Source organism: Borostomias antarcticus (genome assembly GCF_949987555.1).
Source record: "Borostomias antarcticus genome assembly, chromosome: 21".
In the NCBI taxonomy this organism is placed as follows: domain Eukaryota; kingdom Metazoa; phylum Chordata; class Actinopteri; order Stomiiformes; family Stomiidae; genus Borostomias; species Borostomias antarcticus.
In genome coordinates, this window is record NC_140254.1 from 15425029 (window position 1) to 15439850 (window position 14822).

A 14822-nucleotide genomic window follows, 5' to 3' on the forward strand; every position below is an offset into this window, starting at 1 on the left:
GTAAGGGTGTCATGGTAAATACAGATGGGTAAACCCTGTCGAGTGCAGAGTTTACCCACCTTGTTTCTCCTCATTCATACAGCTGATCCAAAAATAGGCGAGTAAACTCTCAGCCTAATTTTAAAGAGGTGGGTAAACCGAGTTGACCCTCCACTATACCCCTGGTCTGGAGCTCTGGAACCAGGTTAGGACCCTTGTTGAAGAGTTCAGCCCGCTCCTATCCAAGCTTGTCATTCAGTTCAAGTGCCAGTCAGCAACAGCCATTTCTCCATCAACTTGAGGACCATCTTCAGTGGTGGCCTAGATTAGAATAGGACTGAGCCCCATCTTTGAGAGTCATTGGGCTCTTTGCTGTTTTGGTCAGTGTTCGTTCAGACCAGAGAGGTGTCTGTTCAGCCGTCCCTGGCTCAGTGTGGTAGGCTTCTCTGTGCTGTTGGGTGGAGTTAGGATCTGGTTTTCAGTCCCCCGCTGCTGGGCCTCGTCCTGAAATGACAAGAACAGAATGTGGGTCATTCAGATCTCACGACGCATCTGAAGAGGGTCATGTGTGGTCGGGATGACCGGGTGGTAACTCACCAGCATGGTCAGGTAGTCTGCATGTGTCTGGATGTTGTGTCGGTCGTCCGACGTCACTTTCACAAAGTCCTTCAGCTGCACCCTGCCAAACCCAGCCACCGTCTCCACGAAGGGGGCCATCCAGTCTATACAGCCGTCCATGTCATCCCACGACAGGCCTGGGGAGAGGGAAGCAGCCGGCTCAGTCATCACATTCCTGAGTGTCACTTTGCTTATGGCTAAGGCAGTAGAAGACAGCATTATGGGGGATGTAGTCTTACTTGAGGCTTTCTCTACCAACTTGTATGGTAGGAAGTGACATAACGCAGAGGCAGCCAGTACCCGGTACTGGAAGTCCAACGAGCTGATGTTCAGGATACACAAGTCTAAAAGCTGAGAGGAAAATTATGTCAAAGTCACTCACTCAATCTCGTCGTAAATTAATGATGTCATCAGCAAGAGCAGCACTTGGACTCAACTGTTTTTCAATGCATTATGTTTAGGTTGAATCTCAGGCCTAGTATCTATAAAATAAAAGTTGTTTGGTCAGGGTCAGCAAGCCAACATACCTGTGTGACCTGGATGTAGATCTCCTGGGAAAACTGAGGCACCAGAACATCAGAGTGGTCAGTCAGTGATGTCATCTGAATGTACAGCTTCAACCAGGACACAACCGTCTCAGGACAAAGATTCCAATTCAGGGCCTGCAAAACGCACCAGGAAATGAATGAAATGCATGCAATAACAGTTGTTTTTTTTCCTATTCCTTTGCAGAAGCATGCGATGAGGCCTTTGTGTTAGTGTGGTGACTGTACAGATTACGGTTACCTTCAAAATGACAAGCTCCATTTGAAGAATCTGGTCTTCCGAGCAGGCCCCGTCTGTCACATAGGCAAGCTCAGCTAGCTTGGGAGGATAGATCTCCTGTGAAGACAATAGTGTAACATTCAGCTTTTCCCCACTGGTTAACGTTACCCTGACCCCCACTAAATACATCCCAGATCTCTGAATAAGGTGATAGAAGACACAGCTTCATTGATGTCTAGCAGCAGTCTGAGATTATGTAGCTTCCCTAGTGTGTAGCAGACGTCTGATGTAATGTGTGAAAGGTGGCACGTTTACTGAGAGTACAGGCAAGAATGTGTTTGAGGAGGGTGTGAAGGGCATTCTAAAGAGACAATAACCAACCATGATCAATAGCTCAGGATCAGAAGGTGTGACACCAACATCAAGATCATTAACACTGTCACTATATAACCAACGATACAAGACACAGAACACAGGACCTCAAAAACGGTTGAGACATTACCTCAATTTTAGATGCGATGAAAAGTGAGGAAATTCCAATGAGCTGCAGACTGTCCTTGGCAACGTCCTCTTGGGTGAGCATGAACCTGTCAAAGTAGTCCTGCGCCAGGTAGAAAGTCTGCCGATGGAGGGTGTAGACTTCGCTCACCTACAACACATGTGTGTAAGACACTCGTTAGTTCAGCTCTCCGTAGAGACAGTGCAGACATTACAGTACAGAACACCAACCCTTGGCACGCACCTCCAGTAACCAGTCCAAGAGGATGGACCTCATCCTGGGCTGTATTCTGGGGTGTCGCTGCATGAAGCTCTTGCTGTGGTTGTACTTCTGCTCCTTACTCAGCATCTTCTCCCACACGTCCTCAGGAGAGCCCCAGCTGGTCAAGACAAACACACAACTCGGCTCACAAACAAGGTACCTGTGTCAGGAGTTGTTAAAGCATACAGGAGGTCCATTCTCAACTTACCTGAGGAGGGGGAGAGGAGATGGCTGTACCAAGACATCTGTGGATTTCAACTCAACATAGCGAGACTGTTCACAGCCCACATCCACCCCCTTCTCTGGTGTTTCGATAAGAATGCAGGGATTGGCAACTCCTTCCAGGACCAACTGACTCTAAAATGGCAATGAAATGATAAAATAATGTTATCATATACTGTTTTACTTGGATGTAGTAGTATGGGGAAAGGTAGTGTTTTTGTTTTGGAGTGTTTGCATGACATAGGGTAGGACACATCCAGTGCATGTAGGCCTACCTGTCTTGACAAAGGTTGTGTCTTCCTTTTGTTGGTTTGCTGAAATAAAAGGCCAATGTTAGACCACCGAGTAGTAAAACAAAACCATTCGACAGCATATATCCAGAGGGGGCAGTTCTTACCTTTGTAATCTTTCCTTTTTGAATTCGTGCATTTTCGGATCTTGAATGCAGGCGACCACTACAAAATAAAGGTTCATTAGAGAGAGAAAGTGTGTCAATAGCAGCATAGTATAGGTTCCTTGTGGAATGTAGCTATAGGCTAGCGTCAAACAAACAAATAGGTTGACTACTGTCCTTACCTTCGTCTAGTCATGATTAGTTAACGTTACAAAGCAAAGCGTTGAGCCGTCTTTCCCACTGGAAAAAAGGAAATAACCCCGTTAGCTATCAAAACCTTACTAATAGAATACCTTATAGTATACCGTTAACCAACTAGCTAGCTAGCTTGACATATCTTTATTTAAACTTAGAGCTAACATAGCTAGACATAGCTACGCGCCAAGATTTGCTGAGCGCGTAATCTTGACTGGATCTGGAAACTTACTACCCGCGAAAATAGATGCCTAATGACTAATAGGCTATGGAATAATCTTCATAACTGCATCATCTCTTTCAAAATATACATAGTCCTGGACAGAAATCATGTATTCATCGAATTCGAATGTATTTGAAAAGACCAACAACTACTACACAAAGAGCTGGCTAGATACCAGTCCCTCCAAAAAATAGCAGCTGCTCCCTGCTAAATGAGCTAGCATAGCTATAGCTAGCTAACTAGAACAAAGCTGACCGCCAACATGCATTTTGTTACAGAATTCAAGGGCATGACTTTTGCAAAGCAGGCTCTACACATTTATCAACTTTAACGATTATGAGTTTTAATTCAGGACCTAAGAGTCGAGAAGCCCCCCAAAACCAAGAGCCTGGTCAGCAGCACTAGAGCAGCTATCTAGCACAACTTTATCCATCTATCTAAAATAACTAGCTAGCTAACAGTCTTGATTGCATTGCAGTACATAAAAACAATGTAATCAATGTCACAATGCAGATAGGCGAACTGAAATAGTGTAGCTAAGACGACATTAACGTTGTTAGTGTGTAGGATGCGGTGTTGCTTACCGGATCTGCTGCTGTAGAATGAATAAGTTTGGCGCTGGGCGCTGAACTACTCCCACTGTTGTCAAGAGACATTGCGCATGTGTAGCTTTTAGAACCAAGAATTATATCTTGTTTGGAGAAAATAAAACTAATTGAAAAGGCAAATTGTATTTACCTTTGGAGTCAGAAACATTTAATTTGGTTTCTTTATTGGTATTTCTCGTTTATATAGGGGGGAGGTCAAAGATGTTGATTGTAGTGTGATAGACTTTTCTCTACAGTTTCTAAAATGTCTAAAGACATAGCTAAATAAATAGCTAAATACCAGGTCTACTGAATATCACGACTATTACACCCTTATATCAGAGGGCCTCATAAACTATTTTGTATTTTGAATTTGTGCGCTTCATTGTCATCAACACCGGCTGTCAAAACTGTCTGGTGCCTCCAGCCGTGGAGCCGGGCGGGGTTTCAAATCCTGTTAACCAATAGGACGGAGACTTGTGACAACGTGCTTTCGGCTCAGAATGTAAACAGTGGACTGGAGAGGGAGCAAGAGAACCACTGAGCGGCAGGCCAACTCAAATCTCAGACGCTCCCAAGTCTTGACCCAAATCTAATAGCGAAAAAGGTTCTGATCCATTATTTATACACAATTCAATTCAACAATAGAATAGAATAGAACGTGTATTTTGCCATGTGTAACAAGTTTGGGTACAGGTAGCCTACGTTGGAATTCGTGTAATCGCTTGTCCTTACTTATCAGTGCTAATCAGTTCCTCATTCCAGTCCTAGGGCCTACACAGCTAAAGGTTCCCAAACTGGCAATTTACTATACTATAGTCTAGCATTCTATCAGTATCATCAACTGGCAGGAAATAAGTACGTAAATATTGCCAAATCATAGAACGAATTAACCAACAAAAATAATAATCACAATGTATAGGCCTACGTGTAGGCCTATATTTGTGTGTGTGTGTGTGTGTGTGCGCGCGCGCGCGCGTGTGTGTGCGTGTGTATGTATGTGTGTCTAGGTCACTGCACAGTACTGTCCCTCAGGTTGTGGCAGCCATACATCCCCTGTCTCCCTCTCCTAGGAATATTTACAATTTTGAAAGGTCATTAAGCTCTTTGAAGTCTGCACGTTAAAACTTGTTAAAGTAGATGCTTCTTATTTCATTGAATGTTTTACAGGAGGAAGTGCATTGCTGTTTCAACCTCACCTTTTGAACAGTGATCAAATTTGCTTTTGGTTGCCTTTTTTTGTGTTGTCCTTTTTCGATTGCCAATTTATGGTCACTGAGCCTATGTACTTGGCTAGGATCTGTCTCTACTTTCTATCTCTGACAGTAGAGAGATATTCTGCCAATTTATAATCTAGGGCCAGACAACATTCTAATGTACTTTGGCTTTTACTTATTTATTTACAGTGTTCCAAATAGTTTTCTTTACATTGTGTTATCATTTGGTGAACTCTGATTGGTGTTTGGAAATCAGTATGTGTGAGTCTGATCAGAGTGTGTCTGAGATTGGACAGTTAGTTTCAGCACCAGCTGACACAGTTGACTCTTCTCTGGGCTCAGCTCTTGGGTTTGGATGGCTTTGGAATCGAGGGTATCTAGGGGGCTGGATTTAAGGTGGTAAAAAAGAGAGCTCTCTTTTGAATGTTAACAGTGGGTAACTGACTATTCTACTCTGCATGCATTTGCTGTGTTTTTCTGTGTACGTGTAAAATGTATCTGCAGAACTCTGCATGTTAAGATTCTGTTGGATGTTTGTTATGTCATACACCCTTTTGACTTAAAAAACAACAACATTCATCCCATAACTTTGCAATATAACTTTTAGACAGTGTTACTGTGCGCTAAGTTGTTGGACTCCATTTGACTAGACGTTTGTAGGCTCTATTTTCTCACACTGAAGTGCTTCAGGAAAGTACAGAGGCTTTGTGAAACTAAGAGGGAAATGAGATTAATACGCTCCTCCATGCCTGAGAAAACCACACCTTTTGCAGGCAGTTACAAAAGATAACAAACGATGCCATCTTAGACAGTGTGAGGTCTGGCAGTGATCAGTGTCTGATCAGAGTTTTTTTCAGAGACTTTCTCATTAGTGTGTCTCTGACTGAAACAGAATGAAGTTGATGGATCTCATTGTGATCTTCCCAGTGTTGTATCTCTGTCAAGGTAAGAGTACTTTTACTCCTTAGTCTACAATTCCTTGAGATCTATCATCACATATTCTCTGTTCTTTATTGTAGATTGTTTATGTTTGATTGGCTCATATTTTTTATTACCATATTTACCAGTAATGGCAAGATCTTGTTCGGTAATGTACAGTAATTATGTAATAAAGCACATATGCTGTGGTCACAGACTGTATATGTCATCGAGGCTAACCACATTTTACACATCACACCCTGAATACCAACCAGGGATGGTGCTTGGTCAAGTGTTACTTGAACAAGATGTTAGAGGACCCTGAGAAATGACTGTACTCGTGCCAGGTCGCCTTAACAATCATATGAATAGGACACAATTTTCTTCTCTTTCAGCTGATCACAATCCAACTGGCCAAAACTCATCCCAGCCTGAAGTACTTGACATGGACAGGAATCAAACTGAGCTGAACTGTAAGTATTTTGTCTTCAACTGCCACCTTTAAACCTTTATATCAACTCCCTCCAGCTAAGCCAAACTCTCGAGTATAGGGCCACTTCACACTGTTTACTTCCCACAGCATTCAGTGAATATTTGGTGCAGCAGAGCTTGACTTGATTAAACCTCTCTGTCTGTCTTACAGTATGTTCTCAGCATCTCAAGTGTGTCACAGGATGTGGAGGTGGTTGGGGTTTTTCCTGCAAATGTTGCACTTTGCAGATGCAGTCAGAGGAAGAGATCACTCCCCCGGGTCTACCCACTCAGTGTTGCTGCACCAATGTTTTCTCCTAATCTCATCATAGTGAGATATGCATTCATTCTGTGTTTCTCACTGCAACTCTTCAGCAGCTGAGCCATACATAACCCAACACGCCAGCGGATGCTTCTGGGGTCTCAACACGCCTGGAAGTGAGACTTCAGTCATACTCACTGCAGAGTCCAGAGATAGACTGATCCTCCAGATCTGTCAGGCTCTTGGCTGTGGTGGAGTTTACAGCTGCAGTGAAACCACCGCACCACCCAACAGTTCCTGCCTAGCGGGCTGCTCCTACCAGAATCACCGCCTTCAGAACTGCTCACTGGCTTTAGGGACCAATTGCACAATCCTGTCTAAAGTTGTTTGTGGTAAGATGACATGCTCATTTCAACACAAATAGTCTCCACTAAAACAGTTCAGTGGCAAAGAATGAGAGTTACTGAATTGAAAAAACAAATGATAAATAGGAAACATAGATTGCAACCTACACAGTCATGGTAACTCTGGCTCTATCCTGTCGGGCTGCAGGGCACCAGGCTGTGCAATTGGCAGGAGGCGGAGATCGTTGCGCTGGCAGGGTGGAGCTATGGAGGGACGGGCGGTGGGGCACGGTGTGTGACGACCAGTGGGACATGAGGGAGGGTCACGTGGTGTGTGGCCAGCTGGGCTGTGGCTATGCCCTCAGGGTGTCAGGGCAGGGCGGCTCCTTTTCTCAGGGCCAGGGCCCCGTCTACCTGGATGAGCTTAATTGTACGGGCGAGGAGAGAAACCTGTGGGAGTGCCCAGCCACCCAGGAGGGCCACGACTGTGGACACAAGGAGGACGCTGGGGTGGTTTGCTCAGGTAAAACATCACACTCTGGGCTTTCCTGTAAGATTAAGGAATATTATTCTCCCCATTGTACTCTTTTTTTTTTGAATGAATTGGTACTTTATTTTACTTCCATCAGCTTTACTTATCTGGTGGTACTTGAGTAATGTACATCCATGTACACCCTTCTCATCCCTGCTGTCCCTGTCCCCTTCTCCAGAGATGAAAGCTGTGAGGCTGACGGGAGGCCTGGACCACTGCTCTGGGAAGGTGGAGATCCATCGTAATGGAACCTGGGGCTCAGTCTGCTACGATTGTTGGGAGCAAGATACGGCGTCTCTGGTGTGTTCAAAGTTGGGCTGCGGGGCACCTGATCAGATGCATGGATTTGAACCCCACTTGACCACTCACAACAATGGAACAGTGTGGTATTACAGGTGTTTCACTCCGTACAAGGACCTATGGGATTGTTCGGAAATTGCCAATCCACCATTCTGCTTGAGGTCTAAGGCAGCAGCACTTATCTGTAATGGTTAGTTTCCAAAATTGTATTACCCCGTACAAGACAGCTCAGAAGGTCTATCAGCTTGAACCTGTGACTACAAATATACTGTATGTTCTGTATCCCATCCACAGGCTCACTGGGGCTACAATTTACAACACAATCTGGTCCAACATCAACAACCATGATGATGACGACAAGTAATCATTTTAATCTCAGCATTTCTATAACTATTGAAAACATGAATATGAGGTTTAAGACTCTGGCCCTACTGGGTATTGTTCTCTCTCAGGCCCAGTGACCACAGCCAGTGAGGGCCTCATTCCATCCATGTCACCAGAGCTGCTGGGCTGCTTCCTGCTCTCGTTCATTCTGCTTATAGCTCTGATCACCAACGCTGTGCTCTGCTGCCGCTATAAAAGGAAAGACAGTAAGTCCTAATGGAGCTATATACACACACGCACGCACACACACACACACACACACACACACACACACACACACACCCCTGCAAACACTCACACGCATGCGCAAACACTCTCGTACACACATATTTACTTACTTTACTTACATACTTCATACTATTGTAATTATACAAGTATCACTTTGAAAACCAAATCTTTCACAGCTCTCTCAGTTCAGAAGAGACACGCCAACTTGCAGGCACCGACTGAACGTCATGACAACGAATACAGAGAGACTATTGATCTGATCAAGGTCACCAGCTGTCCCACTGAGATTGATGGTTAGTGAACACTTCCAAATATGCTCCTAAAAGTACACATCCATTCTACATACTTGTTGCTACCAATAATTCAGATGTTACCAATAATTCAAATAATGCTATATTATTTCAAATATTCACCTGGAAGTTATGAGGATGGGGATTGGAACCTGGTCTTTACTATAAGAGTGACAGTTTCTATAGAATTAGAATATCCTTCATATACACAAACTGTTGTTGGGTCTGTTTTTATTTTGAACATATTAGGAACCGTATAGTGAACACTCAGTCATTTTACATATTTTGGGCTTGTTATGAAGTTCCTTCCAGCTCCAGCGCTCCTTGGCCCCAGCTGAGCAGCATGGACAGCACCTCTGTAGACACAGACTATGAAGCCAGTGAACCAGATCCCTCAGCCCATCTATCCACCTTTAGGAGTGAGCACTGCTCCTTTTAGTTTTCACAGGAAATAACCGTTCTGTTTTTTATTTGTAATTAAATTTGACAGAATATATTTATTTCCTCAGAACACTAATACTGTATATCAAATCGCTGACTTTAAATCTAGACTCTAAATGCTACAGACAAGACATGAGGAACCCCCTGATGAGGGCGTCGGCTCTGGACAGTCTGACTGAGGAGGGTGAGTCCATTTTGCACTGCAGTAGGCCTAGTTACACAGTCACAGATTGATACCACCATTCCCCATGTTGCATTGGAGTAGTAACAGACTGATACCACTATGTCCCATGTTGCACTGCAGTAGTAGCAGACTTATACCACCATCTCCCATGTTGCACTGCAGTAGTAGCAGACTGATACCACCATCTCCCTCTTCTGCTGCTTAATGGTGAAGGGTCAACTACATTTAGGGCCTCGCTCTGGGCAGTGTGTAAATGTAAATTACAATCCTTCCTGCACCTTGAGTTGTTTCAGCTGGCGGTCCCAGTGATGTGGTACCTGGAGCCCATGCAAGCCACCACCACTTTCTGTCAACAAATGGTTATGGTAGAGTTTCAGGAACCAACACTGCCACCCCAAGTAGTGAGTATTCTCAAACACATGATAATTAAGTTGACTGCACAATTAATGCAGAGACCATTCAAAGCGATGCCCTTGTTTGGATCATGACCTCTAAAAGCTACGGGTGTTTGTTGTGTGTGTGTTGCAGTTGACTCCTTTGAGTCCTCCAGCACCTCCTCAGGAGAATGCTATGAGAACACAGGGCCAGAGGTAGAGAACCTCCTTGCAGCAGGTAAGCTACCATAGACAGCACATACTGTAACAGCAGCACTACAAACCAGACACCCTGACAGTGTTACAATAGCTCTTTTAATATCCCGTTTGTTCTGTCCCTATCAGAGGAAAGTAATCCATGTCAGGCCTCAGTGTGCTCTAACTCTGGCCAAACATACTCTCATGATCAAGGTAAATGAATGGTTCTTGATTTGTGTGTGTGTGTGTATCATGGATGTATTAATAGAACTGGATACAGCCACTCCATTCACTGACCGCTATCACAAATGAAGCCCTATTGTACCGCGCCATCTTGGCAAATTTGTAGTCATTTGACTATTTCCGGTGACTTTTGTACTTGCGCAGTTGTGCTTTTCTGGCTTTCCGGTGACTTTTGTACTTGCGCAGTTGTACTTGGTGTGCAGTATGCACACCAAGGGGAATTGCTATTCCTGACACACTGGTCTGTTTCTCAGGCCCTTCTGAAGGCAGCGGTGATGAGGGCCCTATGTACTCTCCTGTGAGTCCCGAACCTGACCACCCCTCCTCAGAGAGTGACTATGATGACATTGCAAACTATCAGAATGCAAAACCAATTCAATGCAACTGAACTGGGAATAGACCACAATGTAATGTGTTCCATTTAATAACACTGGAGAACTTGAGGTGTTCAGTTTTTTGTCAATCCATATTATGCAAGGCTTGGTAATTGTCCTGTAGGTAAAGTAGGCTAGTTTTGTATGTAAATGAATATTTTTTTCTAAATGCATGTATATTTGATGAAAATAAAGTTTGGAATGTTTGTTTGGCATTTCTCTACCACAAGATGAGGAGGAGGAGCCAGAGAGAGAGGAGGAGAGGGCGTGAAAAAGAAAAGTAACTGCCAAAAAGCTTGTATTGAGATATGCCGCTATAGCCTACGCGTGTATAGGCTCCCCAGCTCAGTCTTTTGTGTTCCCGACCAAACAGCTCCTTCCCCACACCTGTCTGAACTTCCGAGCACTCCTGACCTTTTCTTTTTCAATAATATGCTCTATTCAATAATCTAATTCAGTCAAAATGTTCCAATATATAGTCCTTATTATCAATTTGTTTTAAATCCTTCATCCATTACCGCACGTACCGCAAGCCATAGTATGACTTGAATATGACGAGACGTAAGAATGGGTTTATGACAGCAATCCTGACGCTGATGTGTTTGTGAATAAATATTAGGTTGTGTGAATATTTTTACGAATACGCCGACTGTCTGTCCATGTCCCGCAAATATGTTACAGTTTAATCGGGAATAATGTTCAGAAATCGGATCTGTAATCATTGAACAACAGTCTAAGAATTGGTGTGTTCGTGTGTGAGGCAATGATCAAAAATCTAAATTACCGGAAAAAAATGAAAAGAGGAACTTGACGTTTAGAAGATCCGTGGTGAACCGAGTAGGGCTAGTGCGCCACTCTAATGAGCGACTGAGTGTAGCCAATGAGAGCAGACATAGGCGATTTTACCCTCTGAGAGTAGGGGGGGCAACATTTTGACGTGAGAAAAAAAAAAAACAGTTCTGCCGTCTCGTCCCATCTATTTACAAAGAATACCAGTTGTGAACAGTATGCTAATAAGAAATCCGTATGACAATTCAATATGTACAACGCATCAAACTTCATCTAGACACCACGAGCATGTCAATATGACTTTATGACCGAGCACTAGGCCATACCCAACATCACAACATCAAACTGCAACTGCCTGCTGGTGCTAGCTTCCTCGCCGATGGTGATGTTGCTAGTGCTAGTGCTAGCTCCGATAGCCTCTGGAGCACTTCTGCATTCGATTGCACCTGCTGCGCTGTCATTTCGAGTGGTAGCTTCTTCATTAGCATTGCCAGATTTTATTTTATGAAGAAGTGGTAAATTGTTTTTATAGCTCTTTTTGCCATTATGAGCAGGTTGGCTAGTTGTAGCTTGTTGAGCACTGAGCAGTACAGTCAGATCTCATTTTTTTCGACGGACGAATTGTGCCATTAGTGGATTATGAATATATATATATTTTTAAAGGTAGCCTAGTTTAAGTAATAAATACACTTTTAAAATTAATGATGATCTAACACAAACTGGTACAAACCACAATTATGTATTTAATAATTGTGTTAATTAGTAAAAATAAAAGTTTTTTTTTTTTTAAGAATCTGAGCAGAGTTGGGCTGTCCAATCAGGGGGGGCACTTGCCCCCCCTGCCCCCCCTATAAAATCACCAATGAGAGCAGAGGTAAGTAGAGCACAGGATGAATGTCGAGGCAGGAGCGAGTGAGCGCGAACGGCGCGTTTATTTGCACAAACAAAACTCAAAACGTGCATGAAAGAAACATTCAATGGTCCGAGGGTCAGCTCTCAGCTGCCTCGATTCGCCTGGGTCCTTCAGCCGTAGGCCTGTAGGCCTAGCCTACTGTAGGTTCCAGGTCCGTGTCCTTGGTCCTCACCCGAGGGCGAGATGAGAAAAACAGGGATTTTTGGAAGTCGTTTCAACGGGTGCGGCTCGGCAGAACTTACTGAGTCAACTGACTAGAGTTTGCCTCCTCGACTGGGCTTTTGTGTCTGGTTGATTATTTCTGCCGGGGCTGCAGTAGCCAGGTTCTCATGAGCTGATTGGCGCCAGCGTCACCTGGTCGCGCTGTCCATGGTACTGAAGTGGGTAGAGGGTTCTATTAAAGGACAATGCTCGTTTTTGACAACCTGGACCTTATTTACGACATATTGTAAGACGTTTGACTCACCGAGATCACTTTGGTGTAGTTCGGAGGCATGTAGAAGAAATTTAAAATCCAGCGCGAGCCAGTATATCCATGTAATGGCGGTGGTGGGGGCAACGAGAATGCAGCTTCTAAAAATCTATTTTCTGCCGCGAAACGGTTGTTTTCATCAATCTGTCTTGATGAATCGCTAGTTGTGCTTACATAGAGAGCATAGGCCTGTTGTGGTATTTCACATGCCTCTGTAATATGATCTTTAGAAACGTCTTTAGACACGAAATAGCTTCTTCACTTGCTCCAGCACGCATGCGCACAGCGTGCTGGAGCAACGATTGCGCGCTGTGCGCATTAGTGCTGGAGCAAGTGAGGAAGCTATTTCGTTTCGAAAGACGTTTCTAAAGATCATGGCATGTGAAAACCACAACAGTTATGCTCTATGTAAGCACAACACGCAGCTAGTATAGCGTTTGTCGGGTTATCACTCCCTCCCTCCCTCGCTCATGCCCGACAATGTTGGCCTGCATCTCTCTGTTGGCACCACAAGAGGCAGTAGTCCCAACACACCAAAATCAAGAAGGACACCAAAATCGGTCTCCACTGCACAGTAGTGGTCAGATTGTTGGACTCCCACCCGAGAGACCGGGGTTCAAGACCCGGTAGGGATGACTTCATGGGACTATACCAGTGGAGGCTCTTCCATTGAGGCAGGGGAGGACAGTTCTCCTCAGTTTTTGGAGAGAAGAGAGGGATTGAAATATAAATATATTAATTTATTTATTCATAATTAATATTATCTCAGTTTTGTTCATAAAGCAGGTTTTCCCTGTGGATAAAAACCCATTATTGAAATTCTAAAGCTCCAACAGTGACATCTATAACATGCAGCTGGAGAACCCATAGATCTATGGAAGGGAGTGAAGAATCTAGGGAGAAATGTCTCTAACATCTACAGAGTATTACTGCTATGTATTTGATTTAATGTGTTTGTTTGTTTTCACGTGGACACTGTGTAGTCGATAGAGTGAGGGAGACAGCTGATGCTGCTGCTGCTGTGGCCGTTCGGGGTAGTGGGTTTCAAGAGGTCACACTTAGGCCACAGGGGGGGTCTCACCTCTGGGGTATCAATGGCACATCTCTATGGGACACTATAAACCACACAACCCAGACTGACAACCAATGGTGATTAAGACATCATGTTAGGGTGACAGGCATGTCTGTATGGTCACTCCTACACCAATCTAGCTTCACTAGGCCCTAAACGGGCAGGCCTAGGCGTGGGGGGTGGGCCGAGAGAGCACTATTTAACATCTCAACCAAACCTTGAGACTTCGATTTGGAAATGGTAGGCAACTCAGCCGGACAGATTCGCTGCTCCCAGCAGGCAGGCACGCTGATAACACCATGCGGGGAGGGAAGTCAAAGGCCACGACTTCGCGCCACAGCCGCAGCCAGCAGAGAAGCAGGAAGAGAGAGAGACTAGGGAAACATCCCAGTGTTCCATGTGATTGTATCCTTGTCCAATAAATCCCGTGTTGGGTTATTTTAATCCACATATTACATATTATACCTTTAACTATTTTTGATAATAGCCTACGGTATGCTATTGTATTTGTGCAGCACTGACGCATACTAATTATACTGAGCTCTATTGTTCTCCCTCTGACTGATAGTATGTTGTACTTGTGTTTGTGCAACATATTATGCTGATGCCTGGAGAAAGCATTTCTAAGTGTTGAAAAGGAGTGTTCATACATTGCAGCCTGGAGTGCACAGCTCAGCTCGACTCCCAACTGAAATCCATGGATGTATTAATAGAACTGAAAATGCTGAAATCACACTTGTGGTAACATAACTTCCTTTTCCAGTACGGTGGCCATCAAACAAAAACACATAATTGTTTCTTAGGGTTAGGGTTAGCAGCCTAACCTAACTCTTCCTGGAATCGACCACCTTTTCTACTGTCTTTAGAGCGTTAAGCTCCAGGTTGTTCCAGCAGATAAGCCACTGTGTCTTGGTCTAGTTACTTCAACACCTAAAGGGAAGTGCATAGGACAGGCAATGAAATTTGTCCAGAACTATCAAAAGAACAGCTGTATGTAACTCTAATGTTAGGTTTATAAAAAATATATACTTTTTAAGACAGTGTAATACAAAAAGAATTATCTTAAAGGAGTA

General features: G+C 44.0%; 2 protein-coding genes across 2 annotated transcripts; one reads left to right on the forward strand and one right to left on the reverse strand.

Moving 5' to 3' along the window:
* Positions 1 to 360: 360 nt before the first annotated feature.
* LOC311322854 (G1/S-specific cyclin-E2-like) lies at positions 361 to 2971 on the reverse strand (the record flags this gene model as incomplete). The annotated part of the gene is made up of 11 exons (XM_084454972.1): positions 2921 to 2971; positions 2742 to 2799; positions 2620 to 2658; positions 2331 to 2479; positions 2105 to 2240; positions 1865 to 2011; positions 1384 to 1479; positions 1125 to 1259; positions 837 to 948; positions 577 to 734; positions 361 to 483 (listed from the first exon to the last, which is right to left on the reverse strand). Exons 1-11 carry the CDS (start codon positions 2932 to 2934, stop codon positions 361 to 363), a joined length of 1167 nt encoding a protein of 388 aa, XP_084311098.1. The 5' UTR covers positions 2935 to 2971.
* A 2882-nt stretch (positions 2972 to 5853) lies between these two features.
* On the forward strand, positions 5854 to 10517 carry LOC311322855 (T-cell differentiation antigen CD6-like; the record flags this gene model as incomplete). Its single annotated transcript, XM_084454973.1, has 10 exons — positions 5854 to 5905; positions 6725 to 7003; positions 7164 to 7478; positions 7666 to 7977; positions 8240 to 8377; positions 8585 to 8692; positions 9240 to 9314; positions 9843 to 9926; positions 10034 to 10099; positions 10333 to 10517. The coding sequence occupies 10 exons, from the start codon at positions 5854 to 5856 to the stop codon at positions 10515 to 10517; spliced, it is 1614 nt and encodes a 537-aa protein (XP_084311099.1).
* Between the last annotated feature and the right edge of the window lie 4305 nt (positions 10518 to 14822).